Genomic DNA, 23,302 nt, shown 5'->3' with positions numbered 1-23,302 from the left:
CCAAATTCCAAAAAATGCCCGAATTTTACCGTAGTTTTCGTTCCGATGTTCCTATATTATGTTCAGGTTAAGAAAAAAGATTATGTGAAGCAATAACTCTAGTTTGAATATTTGATAAAACAAAACAAAAATTCTGATAAAATAATCTGTAAGTTACTATATCATACTTAATATCTTGTTTTTAATGCGTGTTCATAAAAGTTATTTTCGGCGAGTGGCAGTGACCAGCTATTCTGTCAAGCCATTCTGTCAAACTTTTTTTCTTCAAATTAATGTTCGTGCTTTAAATTACTCCTTTAACTTGCGTAAATTATAAACAATTAGTCTGTGTGCATTAAAAGTTGCAGCCTAAGCCATAAATGTAAAGTTCATTTATCCAGATCGTATTCATTGACCAATGGATTGTCCTCCAGTACCCGCCCGCGTTTTGTTTCTCTAGGAGAGCGGAGCTATATCATGAACATTAAGCAGCTTCGATGGGACCATTGCAAGACACCTATTAGTTTCTCGAATTATTTCCCCTCAATGAAAATTTGAAATTTGAAGAAAAAAAGTAGAATAATACGGGCAAAAATGAAATTTTTCGTTCCTTTTGATTGTTTTTCTCAACGACATCCATTTTTTGAAATGCTATGTCTTGATTATATAACAATATTGCTTACGTCAGTGTTTTGTTTTTATGAATAAACACAATTTTCCCATCAAAACTACTGAATATTCAGGAAAATCGCTTCACCCGCTGACGAAAAAAATCGCTCCTGCCCGCATACTGTGGCAGTGTAATTACTCTAAACTTCACGAAATCGTGCGAAAAATGTACAACCGAGAACTTGAAAGTATTCTTCAAATATGTCATTGAAAAAAAGACTGTGCTGTCTTTTACAAATATTCTCGCTATACGTGGTGCATCGAAATATATACCACATGCATTTCTTACGGCACTTTTTAAAGTGTAATTTAATGGCAATGTTAACTGTACATTTTATTTATCATCGCGTTATCTCACCCTCTGTTTCCTCTGAGCAGGGACTGAACCTTATTGAAAATTGCTGCCAGTGTGTTCTGTCAGACTAACATTGGATCTTAACTACAAAAACGTAAAACTTAATACTTATTGAAATCAAAAAGTAGAATTAATGCTAGTTGAAATCAAAAGTAAAAGTTTACGCTAATTGAAATCAAAAAGTAAAACTGAATGCTAGAAGAAAACGAAAAGTACAACTTAATACTAATTGAAATCAAAGGTTCTTTCATCTAATACGTAGGATTGATAGTAAGAAGTACTGTTTTGCCACTGCTTCTATGTACAATGCAAGATTATTCAAACACTTGTACTTTTTGTCTATTCAGCTTTTGTCTTCTATTTTACAAATGTTATGCTTAGTGAAACTAAAAACATATTATTTAAATATGATAAAAGTGTCATCACAAAAAGTAATCAAATTCGAAATGTAAGTTTGTTTGTAAGATGTAAGTTTATATATATTAAAACCGTAAAACTTTAATGTGGTTTTGTTTGCCCTTCACCACTGTAACTTAATAAGTACGGTCACTACTGTGCTATCACACAACCTGTTACATACTTCCCGATACCAACTTTCATATTAATTGTTTACGTTGACAGTTGTCTCTTCCTTTCCCGGATACATTTTTTTTACAGTAACATAACATGATTAACATAAGTATACAATTGAATAAATCAAAGAATTCTCCGATGTCTTCCATCTTAATGCGACCCAGTCCATCTTACACCTTCTCGCCTGCTCCTTGTTCCAGCACCACTTCATAAACGGTCCTTTGGAAATCCTTGATTGATATGAATTCCTGTCGACCAAATTAAACGGGAACCAACCATTATATTTGCGTAGCGCCCTCACTCGGAAGATAGGGAAAATCACTGTTTTTACTCATCAATCTGTTGTTTGCATTGACATATAATTACACTAAGATGCCAGCGGTACCGACAGTTTATCTAGGCAATATTTTAATCAATAATGAATAACAAATAGGAAGGATTTGCCTGCAAAGTAAAGTTTTTTCTCAATGGCCTTAACAGAAATGTAGTTGCTTTGTTACTTGAATTCCTTTTGTTTCAAAAGGAGTACCAATGGCGGTTCTCTAGTAGTCCTGATGATAGAAATCGCGTACCTTTCCCTTGTTGATGTATTTTTCCAGCTCGGCACTGATCATCGTAAAGGTCGGTCTGTTGTCTGGATCATCATCCCAACATCTAAGCATCATTGCATACCTGCAGGAAAAAATGGTATGCTATAATAAGCCGTTTTTGACAATATTTAAACAGATTCAGGAAAAAGAGTCCAACTATTACAGGGAAACAAAAATAATTTAGAGAGATAGTACTCACAGTTCCTGTTGGCAGTGTTGTGGTTTGGGCATACGGTAGCCAGACTGAAGCTTACCAATCATCACATTCGCTGTCATAGCGGGGTATGGACGAGCACCTTTATATACACAATGCAAATAACATTTTCAAAAAAAAAAAAATTGCAGGTTTTTTTTTTCAAATTGAAAGCGATATTAAGATATATTTGTATAAAAACTAAGAGAACGAGCACATTTTTCTGCAGTCTTCCCGAGAAACTCAAACCATGAACCACAGGATTGTTTTGATGCAGATGTAAAATGTATTCAACATGGAATGGCGATCTTTTGGAATGAACTTACGAACATTGTATGGCCTAGCTCACACCCACTCATGCAGTATTTTGCCTGAACGTTTGTCAAAAATGGAAACTTCTTTTGCTTGTTGTTTTATTTTTCAGACGTAATTGCCGAAAATATTACCTAGAGTAACTATCTCCCACAGAAGTACGCCATAAGACCATACGTCACTCTCCGCTGTGTACACGTCATCCAAAATAGACTCTAGAGCCATCCAGCGCATGGGTAGGGGACCCTGCAAAATTAATGTGTCCACAATTATTACAACTAACGATTTTGGAATTGTGTGGAACCCCAAAAAAATCCTGACTTTTTGTTCTCTTGTTTTGTCTTCGCCACACTCACCTCTGACCTTCGTTCATATACTCGGATGTTCATGACGTCACGAGCGAGTCCGAAATCAGACACCTTACACGTCATGTCCTCAGCTACAAGCACGTTACGGGCAGCAAGGTCCCTGTGAATGCACTGTGTATCAACAAATATTATTTCACTTTATTTACGGAAGCTGTCTTGATTTTTTTTGTCAACAAAACTCCTGATCATAAAATTATCTAGTTTTATCTAGTTAGAGTGTACCTGTTGAGATGAGATGAAAGCCATTCCATCAGCAACATCTTTAGCAAACTTCATCAGATCCTTGGAGGTAAGTGACTTACTGATACCATGCAGGTTGCCATAGACACGCCCTCCCTTACTACGACTGTCTTTAAGAAGGTCTTTCAGGTTGCCTCTAGACAGATATTCCACGATGATATATGGCGGGTCTGTGAAATAACAAGAAGTTAGGAAGCTTAGGTCTACTTTGCAACAATCAATCAGTTTAGCCTTCTAAAGACAATATGACTGATGTTCAGAAACACCATGTTACAAAACTCTCACATCTTACAACTCGTCCAACTACCGTATTCGAAACAAGTAACTCTAAGCACAAATAAAAGCAAAAGGCTCCGCGCACTATCTGTTCAACCTAACGCACCCTATCAGTTTGCACTAAATAAGCCTCGTAAACAAAGTGTGACACCATCAGTACATCAGGCTTAGTTGTATTGATTAAAATTGAAAGGATATAGATGGTTCAAACTCACTCTTTTGGCTTATAACAATACAAAAATACTAAATAGCACTATTAACTGTTTCCTGACAAAGTCCCCACAAAAACCATGAAATAACTTCCAATTCTTTGCAAAATCACGTTAGTGGACTGTTTTGCTTTTTACCTTCCTCTACACAAAACCCAAGGAGCCTGACTACATTACAATGGTCTGGTAACTTCTTCATCAGGTCTAGCTCCCTCATCATGTCAGCCTTATCGCTCTGGCCGGCTCCCTCTGCGGAAGTGAGTCCATGAAAAAAATAGTAGTTATCGTTTGACTAGTCAAAAATTCACGATTTTTCTCACTTTCTCCTAAAACTCTGACTTAATTTGATGCTCCAATCTACAAACTGGCAAAAGTGACAAAATATAGCAAATTACCAGGAAGACTACAACATCTTCCTCATAACATTACATCTAACCTTTAAGTGTCTTAACAGCAACCAGTGTGACCTTTGACCCCAGTGTCATCCCCGAGGCTTCAGCTAGAAGCACAAGACCGAAGTTGCCATGTCCGAGCTCTTTGATAATCTTCAGCTGATCACGTGGGACTGACTTATGTGCAGTTGGGACATTTGCATAATCCACCCTTTCTGGTTCCTGATTGGTTGGCCGACTAATGATGGCTAATTCTAAAATAAATTAATTCAAAATATATTAGCACCTCAAATAGTTGCAAATGTATACAGTCGACTCTCGTTAGTACAAACTCTGTTAATACAAAATTCTGGTTATAACAAACATAAAGCCTTAGTCCTGACTGTGCAGTTATGTGCACAATAAATGGGACTGATGTTCCTCTTAATACAAAATTTTGATATAACAAACAATTTGGCTAGATCCGAACGAGTTTGTTATAACGAGACTCGACTGTAATTCGTTTTATTCACAATTCACACATTTTATTTTGAGCTATCCGGTAACATAAGAAAGTTCTCCATCTCGGCTATGTTGCCGAGAATAAATGTGAGAATACCTCATCAATTTTGAATTGTTCAGGTTTTAATATCTGTAATTATGTTTTTCATTGTTTTTAATGCGGCATGTTTTGCTTGATTTTATTCTCGTCATTACTGGCCGAGGTATCCATTAAGCAATTTACTTCTTTTTAAATTAATTTATTGGGTGCTATCATACCCGTTATTTCTTGGTAGGGTGACTGTGCGTCGGATTGTGGAATTGTGGAATGACGTTGCACGTCTGTCCTGTAAAAAAAAAAAAAAAACAAGAATAAGCCGACTTGCATTCGGCAACAAAATGGATAATCAAGCACGACCGAGCATCAGGTCGTGTAGTAATGAAGGCTGCATTTCTTTCCTGTTTTCTCGCACTGCAACAGCATTGATACTCAACCAGAAACCATAATCGCTAGGATTTTATATAAGTTTGTATTGTGTCGGAATGATACTCAAACACTCACATTTCAAAACGGAGGGCAATCTGTTATTCAGTCGCGGGCATTTTAAATTAACGATGACTTGGCTTATGGGTCATTGAACTTACATTGACAAATCCACGGTCTCTCTGTCCTCTGCAATTAAAAGCAATTATCTCAATTAAAAGTCAATATAGGTTAAATTATATTTAAGGTGAACGTGAAAGGCAGGCCAGGGCGTCTTCTATATTGTGGACTGTGAGTTCATTACAATTGATTGTTTCTGTTTCAATTCAATTTAAATTTCATGTTTGTGTGTAGAAGCATATTTAAAAAAACAATACAGTTGTAGTCAACAAAAATCTAAGACAATAGAGAGTGTTCCGTTACGAAAGCATCTCACACTTCTCAATCTTACCTTTGCCGTGATTTCCAAAGTTCCTCTTTGCGAAGACTCCGAGCACGACGATGGCAATTAACACGAAAAGTCCGATGATGACACCGACAATGACACCGACACTGATCCCAGGATTGTCACCAGGCATGTCGGGTGCAGGCGGATCTTTCACTTAAATATGAAACAAACAAACAACCAACCCAACAAACAAACTAATCAAAGTTTTGCTACTTCAAACACTTCTACAGCATTTGAAATTTGTATTGCTACTAAAATATTTTTTTTGGATTCGATTTGAACGCATTACCTTACTTAAATGCCAATCAATTTAACATGACATCCTTACCAACGTTTATCTGTAAAGTGAGAGACTTAAGATTTGATTACCTTTCCTAACATCCGTTGGTTGACTACACAAGCCACCAATGCAAAGTCTGGCGCGGACGGCTTCAATGTCCCCTACAGCTCGTCTTCTTCGCCTCTGTGATGACGCACACCATTCAGAGAGCGTCACTGTCTGATCAGACTCAATGCAATCTCCACACTCCTGCCAGGTGTCGTTGCCTTGGTATTGGACTTCCAGCTGGATGCATCCATTCTCCTCCTTCAACCACTCGACTTTCATGGAACCAGAATCCGTATTAAACTCGATGACGATCCCTGGAAAGATGTGCCACAATTTAGAGCCATAAGTTCCAAGCCTTTAGTCCAGTCCATTACAAGTCATCCGGTCCCAGTTCAACTCGCAAGATATTCCAATGCATGTTTACAAAGATAGTTTCCTTTGTTATTGTTCATCCACTGCTAATTGTGACTTGACTTGTGGCTGAATCTGTGACGGACTCGACTACATCCCTATCACTTCTTTCAGAATGGGGAGCAAGTACACAAACCCAACTGAGCCGCTACGTTAACTGTTCAATTTTGTCATCGAGTAGAGTCCAGGTCGGAGTTAGTAAAAAATACAGAAAACCAATTCAGCCAGTTGATATACCGATTGGTTCGCTTACCTGTTTCCGGTGAGGGCGGGCTTGCTGAAAGGATGCAGATATGTTTAGCAAATCATGAAAATAAGAAGAAAAAAGAGCTGACTTATCTGAGAAAAATGAATTACATTGATCGTTTTCATAAGAAATGCACTTTTGAAGATATCAAATTTAATGCAATGAAAACATGCTTACATCTGCTCAGATAATATCCTAAAGAGTGTGCATTGATGATGAACAGAGCACACTATTCGAAACGTCGACTTAAAACAACTGGTTCTTCTCAGAACCACACAATTCAAGAGACATTATTAGTATATTACTCTTCGCTCATATAACATAACGATAAACAACCTGTTGATTTCAAAAGTTTCTATAAGAACATCTGAAAACAAAATAAAAGCGGAACTCTAGACCGTATACTTACGCAGTGTATATCCCATTGTGTTGCCATATCCAATGCTTTCACCAATGGAATTCTTGGCATACACCCTGATCTCATACTCTGTGTAGTCATCCAGACCCGTCGCTGTGGATGTTGTCTTCCCACCTGTCTCTTCAGTGAATACCTCTGTGGAGTCTGATGTCTTGATGCAGCTGACACGGAACGACGGAGTCTCACCGCCATCATAGCCCGCGGTCCATGTCACAGTCAGAAACTCTGCCGTCCTCTCGGTTATCTCAACACTAGTAGGCTTGTCTGGTCGTTCTGCAGGAAACAGGAATGTGTAAAGACAACTTCAGATAAATGAGTAAAACGCACATCAATAACAGAACAAGAGAATGTTGTAAATGATCGGCTTTAATATACATGTTGTCTGTGGATTATTATAGGAGGACAACAGTAATCTTTATAGAAAACACAGGCAGTATATTGTCGGTCTTTATTCTTATTTAAATTATTAAATGATATTCCAATCATTTAATAATTGACTTCATCATTTAATTGTATCATCTACGCCCCAATTTTAATACATGTCAGATTATTCAGTGATCGATATAACATGACAAGACATCTTATAGCGGAATACTTCATTATCTACGTTATTTTGTAATCCCGAATTTGTGAAATTATCTTACTTATTCCAGTAAGTGTGATGGTCAGTGAGTTTATTCTTCCGATGCCATTCGAACTGTTGCAGGTGTACACCCCGTAATCAACTCCGGAATCTACGGCGTTGATGGTTAACGTGCTGGTGACTTCGAGTGCAAACATTCCGTCTCCACCAGATATCTCATTTGTAACAAGGAATTTTCCGTCCTGAGAATCAGTAGTTATATCCGTGTTGTTTAGACCATACCACTCCATGACTGGCCGAGGATTGCCCACAGCGACGCAGGTCAAGACAGCATCATCGCCATCGTTGACTCCTACTTCGATCATTGCTTTATTGGTGATGTTGACCTCGTCTGTGTGGGAAAATGATACAGGTAATTAATTTAACTGCACCGTGTCTAGTTTATGCAGTCCCATTAATTTGAAAAAAAGTGCTTTTTATTAAATATACCAAATCTGAAGACACAGATGCAGTGTCAATCTAAGTATGATGTCTATGTCCATAAAATAATGGAAGTAACTAAAGTCGTTTTTCATTTGTCTGTCCAAGCTCAGAAAGCGAGCGTGTTATACCTTCAAGACGGCCATCAAACAAGTAAGAAGATAACTTGAACAAGTAAGACGATAAATGTAATAAATCGAAACCTGTTTTAATCCAGACACGCTATCAATTCCATCGGCGCAGCTAGTGTTCTCAGCATTGGAGGGCGGGGGGAGGGGGCTGGAGGTAACAATAGGGGGGGGGGGCAGTTTGGAAGTATCCAAGGTAGATAGTTTGTTTGGACATCGGTCCCGGCCTCCGTACAATCAAAACGCTTGGGGGGGGGGGGGCACAACCGTAAAAAATACACCCGTTCGTGAAAAGGAGTAGCACATTTTCAGTGGTGGGGGGGGGGGGGGACCGGGGCATTATTTTGTATGGGGAGGGGTGCAGAAACGCCGCTGATTGCATCACGAAGGCCCCCCTCCACTGGCGAAAACATTGAACTATAGCTATCATTTAGATAATCCATCATGGGGTATGTTGAATTGTACAATATAATTTACGGCAATGGTTTCTTCACCGCAGGGGTCCTCTTGATTCTACGGCGATCACGTGCAAAGAGTTTGTTTATCCTCACAATGAAAAAAAAGACAGGTAACATGTAAAAGTGTTATGGTAATATCGTTACATCATAACTTACACTGCACAATAACAGGGACTTTAGTTGAGACCACATCACTACTGGGATCGTCGGTAGGTACACCGTTGTTGGTTCTACAGGAGTAGTACCCAGACTGCTCCCTTGTTATTCTACCAAGAGTCAGTACACTGGCCATACTAATGTCATTGTACACGGACATATCATAACTTGGTGCAATACCAGGACCTTGCTTCTCCCAAATGATGTCATCGGGTCTTGGGTTGGCATCTACCAAACAGGACATTGACACATAGCGTCCTTCAAAAACAGGGTTTGCGGGTGATGACACTGCTAAAAATACAGGAACATCTGATGGTGTAAAAAAAAGAAAAAATGCTATAATTCGAACACAGTGAAAACTACTGTATGTGATCAAATTCAAGGGAGACAAACATAAAATAAACAAAGCAATGTTTGGTGAATTTTGACCAAAAGCCCAGTAAAATTCGACTACTTAAGACAGAATGGCTATCCACTGGAACTCCTTTCTTGCACGTGTGACCACAATGGGCAGGATATGGCCGATTCATTTGCGTTATCATCTTTTTTAGCACTAAAGTGACAGCTATAAGAGTCAGTCAGGCATTCATTTGTTATATTCTTTAATTTACAGCTTAATTACTTGGACACAAAAACGACCTGAAACGTGTGTATTGAAGGCCCTTAGATACACTGAACAGTGGCGTAGTACATCATATTTATTGGGGGGAGGGCATTTCTTGAAAAATTTAAACAGGTTTTTTTTCTCCGGACACCTGGCCTCCGTAAAATCAACAAGCGGAATGGGTGGGCAATCTGTCGATGGGGTCGCTGTTCAAAACCGACGATTATGCACACGAACGGACAATATATGGTGCTCTTCAGGGCGATACATGCGTGATATTTAAAAAAAGGTACCAGGAACGGCCGATGGCACAAAAAGGGCTGCACATCTTTTTAAAAAGGGCACTTGTTCAGAAAAAAGGGCACTTCTTAAAAAAGGGCACTCTTTACAAATTATTGGGGGTAAGCGTTGGTAAAAAAAAGGCATTGAGTGGAAAAGGGCAGTCTTTACAAAATATTGGGGGAGGGGGTAGAAATACCCCCCCCCCGCTTGCTACGCCTATGCTGAAATGAGGATACATTAAAACCGTCATCATTGAGGTCGTGGGTAACGTGCTATTATGCGTAGTAAATCTTAACAGGGCAATGGCTGTTTTGCCGGGATATGCATAAATGATTTGTGCATTCACTCTCACCGAATCAAAATAACAAAATATGTCTTCGAAGATGGCCGCTACGTATAACAGTGGACATTAACTAATTTCGAGTCACGATTTACTCCCAACAACTGAATCTACAGTGAAATGTATTCAGTGGAATTTATTTAATTCTGATTTTCAACTGGGTAGCCCATTCAGTGGGATCAACTGGTCTCCCATGGGGCCCAGTAAATAGAAGACAATGAGAAGAAATTACAGTTTCAGATTGTGGAAGGAACACCATAGATTAGAAGAATAGTCTGGGGAAAACCCACGGAATCAGGTAGGAAAACTCAATCCACATGCCCATAGGGATCGAACCCGGGTCAGGGCGTTAGAAGGCGAGGAAAGTACCGCTGTAGCTAACCCGGATTGATTGAGTTTTCATGGGTTCTTTTTTTCCAGTGTATTTCAATAAAAAAAATATTGAAAAATTGTTTGCTCCCTTTTCAATCTTTGGAATTTATAGAGTATGCGTTTACTTTTCATAAACTCACATCGTACGTCGATAGGTCCCAGCGTTCCTTGAGGGCTAACCGTCCACGAAGCTCTCTGTGCAGCACACGTTATGTTGTTTCCACTATCTTCCTTTCTCGGAGTCAAGTTCAAAATGCTGGTAAAATTGAAGCGGCTACCTGCTGCAGACGAGCTCGTATTGGTACCAGTTATAGGTGAGCCTCCATTGGACCAAACTAAAGTCCAGTCATCAGGATATCCCATGTCTGCTGTACACGTCAGTATAGTTGGAGCATCTTCAATCATTGCTGCGCCTCCAATGATCACAGGGGTTGCAGGGGGACCTGGACAAGCAATAAGAAGGGCTTTCGTCAGTTCTGCCAATCAAGTACTGAGGTGAACATTTTGCATTACTGAAATCACCATCAAACGGGACTTTATTTTATAGATGTATTTCCCGTTGTATTTCGTATTTTAACACGAACACATTTTGTCCTTAATTGCTTTGTTTTTTGAATTACTTGCGGCCAAACAATAAATCCATTTTATTCAAGGTGTAGAGGTAGGCTGGTTCCCGCCCACAATCAGTATCTATTATCTATGGACCTGGAGCCAGTCTGCTCGTATTAAGGTGATTACTTTTTGTCTTTTTTGAGGGTTTCAGACATAGTGATAAGATGTAAGATTGGAATAAAACCAAACCTAACATGGAACAAATCCAGTCGCACTAAGATTATTTGTACTTAATTTGTCCAAAAAATCTCTTTCCCTAATTGTGTTGCCCGACCTTTTCTACACTTTGGACTAACATAAACCATGTTTCTCATGTTTACAATGGGTAGCGAACGATAAGACCATGTTATTTTACATTCAAATAATGCTTACATAACAAGGGAAATTAATACTTAAAAACACATTCTTTTAATTGACAGTTTCAATTGTGTCGATTTCAAATGAAAACATTCTACTGAAATTACAAATTAAATGATTATGCTTAAAATAGTTTAAGATCAAAATTCCCCCACTCCTTCCGCCTAAGAATTAAGAGCCAACACCATGATTCTGAAATGGCTAAACAATTTTTGCAAAATTAGATATTGACATTTGTAATTGGAGGCAACAACACAACTTTCCACGATCAACGAACTTTTACTCTGGCTGTAATATAAGACAACCTGAAAACGGTAGGAAAGTTATAACGAATACTGACCTCTTACGCGCATGTCCTTGGTGGCTATGTGGTTTTGGAATGGACTCCGAGTGTAAATTTCACACCAGTACATTGCTTCGTCATCAAATGTCACCGACTTAATGGTCATTGGGTATCCTGGGGAGTCCCTGTCCAAGGAATAGTGGACGCTGTTGTGGTTAATAAACTGACCCGTAAGCACCGACCACTCTAAGAATGGCACTGCGTTATAATTACCGAGTGGTTCCGCAACGGGACTTATGTGCCAATTTAGGGCAAATATCGGAGTAGTATCGTTCAGTGTGCATGTGAATACTGCGTCCTGCCCAGGATCTACCCATTCGGGTCCAGTTAAAACAAGCTCCACGAACGCCTCTGTAACAGAAAATACAAAAAAACATAGTTTGATATAACTCCATAGCTACATTACTTTTTTTTAAGCCGAGGCGTTATAATGTTATGAGTTATACGTGGAATTCAGTACTATTTTAAATGTTTGAATCTTGTAAAGAGGGCTTTCAGTTTCCCTCAAAATTGTCTTGTATGTGAAGATTAGCGGCTGACGGTATGAACACCGATGATCTGGGATGTTTCAATCATAATCCGTTCAAAAACCTTACAACTCATATAGAATATCAGATATTTTAGACTTACAATTAAAAAAAAAAAAAAAAATCAATGAAGTTGTTCTTACCTCCTTGAAAACTTAATAACCCAATTGCAAAAATGTGAAAAATGAGTGCCGACGCCATCGCACCGAATTACGCACGTAGGCAACTTCACTGAACGAGACGAGACGAATGCCAGGCCTACGGGGTATAGTGCATTAAACTTACTGAATCATTTTCCACCCAATCTGAACCAGGTATTCCCTTTTTTGCGAGCCTACTGAACAAATTATAAAGCCAAATGAAAGGATAAATACTTGCATTGAAACGGCACGGGTCAGATATTTGCGCAAAACCCACACAATAGAGTGCATGGTGCTTAGTCATTCACACAAGGTACAGAGAAGGTCTATGGGCTTACGTGTAATTTGTCACGACGTGGTTTTGCTAGCGACCTTGGCAGACCTTTAAATCCAAGTTAAAAATGCTTGCAAGTTGTAACAGTGGACAAGGTGTGTTTGTACTTTTGGACAGCATACATTTGTATCGCAGGTCCACATAAAAAAACAAACACCTGTACAAACAATAACGAATAAACGAAGACACTATATGCATGTATTCACGGCGACAGTACTTCATTTTCACTCCTACAGTCCGATGACATCAAATTAAAATGTTTTGTTTGATGATTATTGAAATTCAATCAGTGTACTCTACACACGTACTCTGGGACTGCTTGTAGCTCACAACCGATAATGCATTTTAGTATTAAGGACGATTGAGTGGGTTGAACAACCTTTTTAATGAGGGCGCTCTTTGAAATATGCAGTTTACGCACAGACTATGGCTGTGCACAACCAAGGTTATTTTTAAGTAAGATTTGAGGCTTTGCATGGTGGAGATACTAAATAATGAAAGGTTTGCGGAAACACCATGTGCGAATAATTTCTCAACTAAGAGAATGGTTCTGAAAACAACCAGAGGTATAAACTCGACGTTCCGGTCAGTATGCTCTGACCGTCTTCCTCTCCTGAAGACGGTCAGAGCATACTGGCCGGAACGTCGAGTTTATACCTCTGGTTCTTTTCAGAACCATTCTCTTAGTTGAGAAATTATTTGCACATGGTGTTTCCGCAAACCTTTCATTATTAAGGTTATTTTTGTTAAACCATGCTCAATTCTGCATCATTCAAATGAATCCCAGAGTGTTGTAGGGGCATACCAGTATTTAATCTCAACTGAAGTTTTCTATACTTGAATTTTGGATCATGTGTTCCAGTCGTTTACGCTGGAATATTTGAATTGCTTCGCACAGCTACAGTATAAATATGAATATAAAAGTATAAGACAAGCAAGCAATTTCTTTTCCTTTTTTTGGAGCTGACATTTTAATAGTCTATGGAAATGAAGTCATACCTTTTTGATAAATACAGATTTGGGGAGATTATTATGAGAGTTTTTGTAATTTATGTCACCATGAACCACGCTTTTGACAAGAATAACGTGCTTTCTATTTTCAATTTGCATTTTGCCATTTGCAATGGTGTTTGGTACCTTTTGGACCTTAATGCTACAGCTCTTTCAGCACCAAAGGTTGCCGAAATTGTGAATATCGTTACTTTTTTGTAATTCGTTGGTGCGTCTGTACAAAACAGAAAGCCAATGAGCAATCTTTTCCACCAAACAAAAACATTAAATTGATAAGCACATTTTTGGGTTCACAATTTGATCAAAAAAACCCTAAACTGGACAGTGTCCCGAAATGACGTCACAGCAACCGCGTCCACAGTTGTCCTGAAAAGCATGGACAATTTTAAATCATAAAGTGCACTTTTCAATAAAATTTACCAAAAAGGGATATCACATATTTTCATACATTTAGGAGGACTGGTGTGGAAAAATTGCAAAGGGTCCTCAGAAAAAAAAAAATCGCTTCAGTGATCCTTTTAAGACGGGTAAAACGCGCAAATGAATTTAATTTTGTTTTTAATATTTCCTTCGCATTTTTAGTTATCTACATGTATATGTATATGAAAGCTTAGTGGCTTGCACAGTATGAATCTGTGTTTGTCCTTCAACTGCTACTTGTATTTGGTTTCTAGCGGAAGTTCAGTACAGCTATGGTGTGAAAAGTTTAGTATCAACGAAAAACCAAACAAAATAACACCTAACGAGGATAACATGTGATTAAAATTAAATGAGTATGCGTGGCCCATTTGGCCTTAACTGCGGAAGGACACATGCATTCCTGGAAACATTGTTTTCGTAGCAGCTGATGGAAAGACACTTGATATCAAACCAGCTTTAAATTAAAGAGAGCAACGTGAATACCCAGTAAACAGAGAATAGATGACTTAAAGAGAAACCCATTTAATTGTCTATTTTGTCTTCGTAATGAACAAACGTGTATCTCATCAAAAACCTGAAACTCTTGACAGAATTATCTCGTGCCCCCCCAAAAAAAATCAGACCCAAGTTTATTTGTAATATATATCATATGAAACGGTTGAAAGGTATACTATAGAAGTCAATGTATAATATCAGATGAACAATCATTAGCATTATATTCGTAGTCCATTTTATTCTACTTGCATTTTCCATCATTGCAGCGGCGTAGCTCCGGGGCGTAATTTTTATTCCTAGGAGGGTTAGGGGCAATGTCATGAATAATTCATGTTTATCCATGAGAACGGACAATGACATCAACAGCATTGTTGTTAGTTACTCAACTAGTTACAATACATTACAGCATTTTAAAGAACGGTTGTCGTCGAGCTACCACACAGTAGCCTAGTGGATAGCGAGATGAGCTATGGATACAAAGATCTCTGGTTCGAATCCACGTCGTCGCTGCTCATTTTTATCAGCTAGTTTTCTTTTCCAAATTTATCACTGAGATAATTTTAAATTAAGGGGAAAATAGAACGAGAACCTAAGTCTTGCAATGATTCAAAGGAAAAACTGAATTATTCATGACATTGCCCCTAACCCTCCTAGGAAAAAAAATTACGCATATGGTGGGTAGGGAAAGGCTACATTATTCGGGAAGGGAATGAAAATCAATTGGTCCCCCTCCCCCCCCCCCCCCCCCCCCCCTGCCGCCCTCCCCCTCCCTGGAAATTTGCCAAACAGAAAAAATCCCGAAACCATGATTAGCGGGTTTAATAAAAGTGCCCATTTCAACATTTTAAAATATATTTTTAGACGAAAACCGCTGTTTATTTTAACGTCCCGTGTAACGCGTATAATTATTTTCAACAGCGCCGCCATTGGAAGATGGTGTCCACAGCCCCCCCCCCCTTGCCAACCCCACTATTTAATTTCACGGAGGCCGGTGTGCGGTGAAAAAAAACCCATGTCTACCTTTGAGCACGTGTTCATCGTGATGACAATTTAACTCTAGAACAACACAAATTAATCATAATTCCCATGTCAAAACCTAAACAAAATACGTGCAACGTGTGCAACTTAGATGAGTTCAACAATTATACATGTAGATGTATTCAAAAAAATGTTCTCACCTGTAAGAAAACAGGACAGTCCTACCGCTAGGAGGCAAATGTTGGCTACCGGCTTCATTTCCTACAATGTGTTGTGGCTGTCCAACAATACTGAACCTTTAGTCCTTTACAACAATATTTGTTCCGTCTTGAAGTTCGCGTTATTTATTAATCCGTCCTGTCAAATGAAAACTGTCAAAAGAAGGGATTACTTCGTTTTTATCCCAGAAATATGCCGCTTTCAGTGTTGAACTGTTTTGAAGAAAGATTGTTTAGGCTTAGGGTTATAAATGTATGTGTTATGTTACCACACGTGACAGAAGTGTTTTACAGGAAGCTATGGAGGGCGGCATGCGTATGACCTGCATCCGGTGATATTGTGAGAGATACTGAAAACCTATCAACGGGCAGCAAGGGCGCAAAGAAATGAATCAACAGGCAAGTTCGATTGGGGATTAGTGGATGACTAGCGGTTGATTCCAGGCTGTGCTGCGCCTGCGCGCTGATTACAAAGTGCGATCGTATCTGGTCGAACAATGCTGGAACTTGGAAACGATACTTCTCCATTGGCAGATCCATTGGGGGCGGGGGGGGGGTATTGGGAAGGTCACTCCCACCTCCTCCTTCCGACTGACCATTGACCTATGTTGATTATGCACACTAACAAATGCACATTTTCCTTTAAGTTCCAGGAATAACGTCATTACTCAGTATTGCAAATCCTGATTCATTGCTACAGGTCCCCTAATACCCTGACTGCAAGCCTCATTCCCCCACTCAAAAATCAATAAATAAATGGACTTTAAAACCTAAACAACTCCTTTGGTAAATCTTGGTACGCCACTGTTCGCGTTCCTGGTTCCTCGCTCAATTTGTCTACAATGTGTGTCAAAATGGTGTGCCCGGGAATTGGTAATCAACCCCAGCCAATGTGGTCTCAACTCCATTAATATACCATGAAAAACAGAAAAACATCCTCTAGGGATCTTGACTAGGAGGTCAAGAAGAATAGAAGAATAGAAGATCATGACTTACCTGAAGATATTCAAACCAAATATTACAGCAAACACGTTAACACGCTGCTACTTGTCATCCTCTTTCCAAAATCTTGTTTTATAACTGCCGACTGCGAAAGAAACAATTGCAAGGACAAGGGAAGGAAAGCTATTCCTCGTACGGATAAAAAACAGTTTATTTTGAAATAAACCAATTATCAAAGCAGTGTGTATAATTCAATTTGCTGTAATATGTAGTTTGAATATCTTCAGGTAAGTCATGATCTTCTTTTCTTCTACCTTTAATAGAAAGCCTAGAACCTTTTCTCAATAAACATCCATTCAAGTCCAATACATCGAAGTCCTTGAACTACAAATATTGTGAGCAGCTGTGATTTTTGGTTTCCTTGTGTATCAATCAATTAAAGTCAATACCTACCGGGCATAAAGAAGGTCAACACAAATGCAACAAGTAACACACTTTCTACTGACGCCATTTCCCGCTCCTAGCCTTGGCTGTTGACAAAAGCGTCTGAATGTCTCTTGATCTGGATCCGGATGCGTAATTTTTTTTCCTAGGAGGGTTAGGGGCAATGTCATGAATAATTCAGTTTTTCCTTTGAATCATTGCAAGACTTAGGTTCTTGTTCTATTTTCCACTTAATTTAAAATTATCTCAGTGATAAATTTGGAGAAGAAAAATAGCTGATGAAAATGAGCAGCGACGACGTGGATTCGAACCAGGGATCTTTGTATCCATAGCTCATCTCGCTATCCACTAGGCTACTGTGTGGTAGCTCGACGACAACCGTTCTTTAAAATGCTTTAATGTATTGTAACTATTTGAGTAACTAACAACAATGCTGTTGATGTCATTGTCCGTTCTCATGGATAAACATGAATTATTCATGACATTGCCCCTAACCCTCCTAGGAATAAAAATTACGCGATCCGGATGCTCAATATCGTGTATTTGATGAACGCACTGTTCAAGCTTGTTGAAAGTACGTACATGTACACATAGTAGGAAGGCAATGCTATATGATCCCGGAAGTCTGCTTTTGTCGGGGCTGAATGAGTGTTAGATACGTTTGACAGATGGAGAATATCGAGCAGGTCTTCCATGGACATCCATATTTCCTAACTGTTTTAACAATCTGGCGAAGTTAGACGTCTCGTTATCTAAAACAATTATTCTACGAAGTCAAAGGCAATAATGAAAAGTTGGATAAAACACTGATGGGCAATGTTATATTTCCAACATTGACATTAAATTACCTTATTGTTGGAATAATTCGGGTAAATTTTTTTCAAGTGTTGGGAAGAATCTGTACAAGAGTGTCGGCAGTTGGTATAATATCCTCCTAGCCATGCCGACTAGTCTTCCCCATTTTTCCTTTAAAAAAAAAATATCCTCCTTATCATGCTGGTTAGTCTTCCAAAATGTTTCCTTTTTCTTTGAAAAAAAATATCCTCCTAGTTTTTGTATTGCTACAAACATAAGGTCTATAGCTGTCCCTAGGCGTACCTCACGATACGTCAGACGATCAGACGATCCCCGTTGAGAAAGGGGGTTTAGACCGTACGGAAAGTGCCTATAAATGAGCCTGACGACCAGTTATAAAGATCCAATCATTGCCAAGCTCGGCACGAGGGGATACAAATGTTTACCGACACAAAGATGGCAACAAATAAACAACAAACGCCTTTTCAAACAAGAGAAAGGAGTATAGATGGGTAGCTGTCATTCAGCACAAATTGCAAACGTTGTACTTGCTTACAAAGAGTTCAAGTTCTGGTCTTCTTTTGGAAAAAGAAACTTACTCCTGTTCGTGCATTATATCGATGACGGACTTATTATCCTTCGCAATGAACCTTTCTCCACTAGCCGGGATGTCGTCAATGTTCTTGCGACTCTGCATCCGAAGTCGATCCCCGTCAGCTTCGTGATTAACAACAAAAGTGTTTATTTTTTTTGGACCTTACACTATCCATCGACCACCATACTATAAACTATAACCAGGTACACTACCGCATCTTCCAAAAGCCGTTCCAGAAGTTGACCTACGTCAACTACAAATCAAGCCATCATCCCAGCATCTTCAAAAGTGTAATCAGAGGCGAGTGCCACCGCTACAAATCTCACTCTTCCAATATCCACGATTACACTCACATGCTTAAACTCTTTGAACTGAGACTTTTGAAATGCGGATACCCGTTACATACATTTCATAAAGGAACATTTCTTGCAATTCGATGGCGCAACTAGACCAAGATTGCACTTCAACAAAGCCAATAACTGCATTCCAATGGCCAAGAAAATTTTCAGAAAATATAGATCTCTACACAAACCAGGTTTTCTTATGAACATCGCAGCTGTGACAACCCCAAGTTGAAGGAACATTTCTGTACCAGCCGGGCTTTACACACCTCAGTCGCTTCTTTCTATTCTTAAATTTCCTCAGCTTGCTTCCTCCGGTAATTTCGAATAATAGTCATCCTCGTTCGCCTTGATCAGATAATAATTGGTCTTCTCAATCTACCCCTCTTCTTATATCTTCCCCTAGCCATGCCGGCTAGTCTTCCCCATTTTTCTTTAAAAAAAAAATCCCCCTAACCATGCTGGTTAGTCTTCCCCAATTTGTTTCCTTTTTCTTTTTAAAAAATATCCTCCTAGCCATACCGGCTAGTCTTCCCCATTTTTCTTTCTAAGAAATATCCTCCTAGCCATGCTGGTTAGTCTTCCCCAATTTCCTTTAAAAAAATATCCTCGTAGCCATGCCGGCTAATCCTCCCCATTTTTCTTTAAAAACAATATCCCCCTAACCATGCTGGTTAGTCTTCCCCATTTTTTCTTTTTAAAAAAAATCCTCCTAGCCAAGCCGGCTAGTCTCCCCCAATTTCCTTTTAAAAAATATCCTCTTAGCCACGCCGATTAGTCTTTCCCAATTTTTTTTTTTAATATCCTCCTAGCCATGCCGGCTAGTCTTCCCCATTTTTCTTTTTAAAAAAATATCCCCCTAATCATGCTGGTTAGTCTTCCAAAATTTTTCCTTTTTCTTAAAAAAAAAAAAAATCCTCCTAGCCATGCCGGCTAGTCTTCCCCATTTTTCTTTAAAAAAAATATTCCCCTAATATGGAAGTGTAGATAGGACATGGTTAAAAATAAATCTAATTCGTACGTACGAATTACTAAACCGTGTGTACGAATTACTAAATCGTACGTACGAATTACTAAACCGTACGTACGGATTACTAAACCGTACGTACGAATTACTAAATCGTACGTACGAAATAATTAGTAATTCGTACGAATTATATTTATTTTTAACCATGTCCTATCTACACTTCCATACTCTGGGGCTGCTTGTAGCTCACAACCGATAATGCATTTTTGTATTAAGGACGATTGAGTGGGTTGAACAACTTTTTTAATGAGGGCGCTCTTTGAAATATGCAGTTTACGCACAGACTATAGGGCTGTGCACAACCAAGGTTATTTTTTTAACCATGCTCAATTCTGCATCTTTCAAATGAATCCCAGAGTGTTATAGGGGCATAACAGTATTTAATCTCAACTGAAGCTTTCTATACTTGAATTCTGGAACATGTATTCCAGTCGTTTACGCTGGAATGTTTGAATTGCTCCGCACAGCTATAAATATGAATATAAAAGTATAAGACAAGCAAGCACTTTTTTCTTTTGGAGCTGACATTTTAATAGTCTATAGAAATTAAGTGATACCTTTTTGAGAAATACAGATTTGGGGAGATTATTATAAGTTTTTTGTAATTTAAAGTGCAGTTTCCCCCTTGTTAATAAAATATCTTTGTTTAAAAAAAACCTTCATTAATCAAACAACGTTGCTGATGACACAATTATGCCAGAGGTAAAGCTCGGAATAAACATCAGTAAATACTTCCCCATTTCGATGCTGGCATGCCTGGATATGCGAGACGTTAAACAAAGAGTTGTTTACTTAAAAATCAACAGTCTTCAAATCAAATTCGAGTCAAATCGATAATCTATTATTCAAATCAATTACTCAAACTTACTCTCTGAACAATTACTCTTTTTTATTTAAGTAAAACCTTTCAGTTTAAGGTTTTTTTTTAGTTAAAAACGACGCTAAAGGAGTCCATTTAGGCAAATTTCAACACCGTTACATGTATAAATACCTTTATTTCATAAAAAAATCATCGATCATAATACTCAATGGAATTATCAAATACACGTCCAGGCTGATGTAGCAGGTGAACCAATTAGAGCCTCTCGATGGTGCCTCCTGACATCGTGACTTCATAAATCGTGTCTTGAATGTCATCGATCGCAATGTAATCCTGTCAGCAAGATATAAATCATGTAAATATAATCAGTTCAATTAATCCTTTTAAGCAAATGGGAGCATTGTACGTGGGTAAAGTGAGTACAATCACGTGACAAATCATGTTTATTGAAGCAGTTTATGTTTTAACACACCTTGAAACCTTTTAGTTAAATGTCGTACAACACACAAGGCAGATCAGATCGGGGGGGGGGGGGGGGGGGGGGGGGGGGGGGGGGGGCCATCCCCCCCCCCCCCAAAGTGAACCCAATTTTTTTTTATAGTGATGCCACCCCCCCCCCCCAAAAAAAAAGTGAACCCATTTTTTTTCTTTTTTAGCGACATTGCACTAAAGGCAGGCAATGAGTACACCACCATCTTTTCCTCAAAAAAACATTGGTTAAAGTGGTCAGAAATTGCCTCAGATCGCACCACGGAGCATTTAGAATTCAAACATTTTTCGGGGCCCTTAAGCGGGCTCCGAATCGCACACCGTAATTTTTGGGGACCCACTTTTTGGGGACCAAAAAAATATATTGTGTTCTGGATCCGCCCATGACAACACGGTGACAGAGCCATATATAGAGAGAGTTGCAACACAAGAGAGTTGCAACTGCTTGCAACTGTTTGGAACCAAAACGGTGGATTATGCATCAGTGCACACACATAATTCGTTCACAATCGTCACACGCTGCACTGTACACATAATGAACGGCCATTATGGTTCAACCGTCTCAAGTTGTCGCAACTCTCTCTATATACGGCTCTGCACGGTGACTCGCTACAGTGCACTCAACAGTTAAAAGCTATTGAAGATATTGTTTCAATGGTCAGATAGAACTGCATGCAGTGTGCCTTTAACCTACTCACCGCTCTCAAACAGGGCGCTGGGAAGGGCTAAACTCTTTCACAAAATTCTGTGTGAAGGAAGCATTGGCGCGCAAAGCATTGTGGGCAGCCTACCGCCTCATCCAATGTGCGCATATTGTCGTACGCAGGCGGAAACTTGACCGGCGTTATTGTTCAATAAATTCTATCCAATGAGGGCTCAAAGAAATTACTTCATACATCCCGGAGAAAGTAGACCTTCCCAACACCCTGTCTAAGTGCAGTGTGTGAGAGCGAAGCGGTCGGCCTTGGTTTCAAAGGTCTTCACTATCCATTGCACATTGGAAAGGACGAATAACATTTGTTTTCAAGACTTCTGTTTCTTTTTATGTACAACTGTACGTTTCTTTGGTGTAAACCAAAGCTTATCTTGTATTTTGTGAAGCCACACAAATCTAGTAAGCACAGGTTCAGACTAGAACTGGTTTAAATATGGGAGATAACACACTGCATTTGTTCATCCAAAGTATACAAATAAGCACGATTAGAAATTTCACATCACTCAATTTATTGTGAATGTGGTTTTATGAAAGTGCTACTTTTGACATCCTTACTTTGCCTTCACTTATAAGATTGTCCAGCTCCTTACTGATCATCTTAAATGTCGGTCGACTCTCTGGGTCCTCATCCCAACATCCCAACATCAGCTCATACCTTGTTAAAACAAATCAATAATTGTACTATGTATTACAAAAGAGCTACAAACGAATTTCAGAAACGAATGATACTTCAAGCAGCACAGGGTACTGCATCCACTTACACCGTTACGATATTAAATAGCGCCCTTTAAGTTCGTACACCGAGTCCGTAATATGCTACAGTTTGTTAACAATGCTATCAGATTGAAAAAAAAAAACAATTACATTTTCAATGAATGAAGTTTAGTTCAGAAATATGATTTTGAGTTTCAAAATTATAAAAGAAAATGTCTTACAGTTCATCCTGACAATGTTTTGGTTTGGGCATCCGAAATCCTTTCTGCAATTCCTTAAACAAAATCTTAGCTGACATGCCGGGGTATGGGCGAGCTCCTGCACAAATTGGGAAAAAAGACAAGTTTTTGTAATTTTCATTTTGTTATACGGTTATTATAGTTTTTTTATTATTATTATTATTATTTATTTGGCCAACAAATGAACAAATGTACAATGACAAAGCAAATATATATCATAAAGTAAACAAAAACTGGAAATTGAAAAGTATGACCAGACAAGACTGATGGGACTGAAGGATGCGAGAAGGAATGGGGTGGGGGGGGGGGGGGGGTTGGGGGGGGGGGAAGGAAGGGAGGCGGGACAGTTTGACAGGAGGGAGGATATAGAG

The 23,302-nt window shown here is 38.9% G+C and overlaps 2 protein-coding genes across 4 annotated transcripts in view; both read right to left on the bottom strand.

Annotated features, from left to right (window-relative positions):
- Positions 1–605: 605 nt before the first annotated feature.
- Positions 606–11,853, bottom strand: LOC119735839 (tyrosine-protein kinase Mer-like). Its single transcript, XM_038209777.1, has 18 exons — positions 11,685–11,853; positions 10,516–10,818; positions 8,778–9,086; positions 7,617–7,946; positions 6,964–7,245; positions 6,561–6,584; positions 5,938–6,210; positions 5,572–5,721; positions 5,282–5,309; positions 4,916–4,983; positions 4,201–4,410; positions 3,903–4,013; positions 3,262–3,449; positions 3,028–3,150; positions 2,806–2,917; positions 2,366–2,462; positions 2,149–2,248; positions 606–1,824 (listed from the first exon to the last, which is right to left on the bottom strand). Exons 1-18 carry the CDS (start codon positions 11,791–11,793, stop codon positions 1,747–1,749), a joined length of 2,895 nt encoding a protein of 964 aa, XP_038065705.1. The 5' UTR covers positions 11,794–11,853; the 3' UTR covers positions 606–1,746.
- An 8,450-nt stretch (positions 11,854–20,303) lies between these two features.
- Positions 20,304–23,302, bottom strand: part of LOC119735836 (tyrosine-protein kinase receptor TYRO3-like) — a 28,624-nt gene continuing 25,625 nt past the window's right edge. For 2 of the 3 annotated variants that reach the window (XM_038209774.1, XM_038209773.1), the window contains exons 19-21: positions 22,914–23,010; positions 22,534–22,633; positions 20,306–21,107 (exon numbers count right to left, since the gene is read on the bottom strand). In XM_038209774.1, the coding sequence (XP_038065702.1) occupies positions 21,030–21,107; positions 22,534–22,633; positions 22,914–23,010 (275 nt within the window). In that variant the 3' untranslated portion in view covers positions 20,306–21,029. Of the gene's footprint in view, positions 21,108–22,533; positions 22,634–22,913; positions 23,011–23,302 lie in introns of all 3 variants that reach the window. The other variant, XM_038209775.1, reaches the window with a different exon arrangement.

This window comes from Patiria miniata, unplaced genomic scaffold (genome assembly GCF_015706575.1).
Source record: "Patiria miniata isolate m_02_andy unplaced genomic scaffold, ASM1570657v1 HiC_scaffold_29, whole genome shotgun sequence".
NCBI lineage: Eukaryota > Metazoa > Echinodermata > Asteroidea > Valvatida > Asterinidae > Patiria > Patiria miniata.
This window is presented reverse-complemented; position numbering and strand designations above follow the sequence as displayed.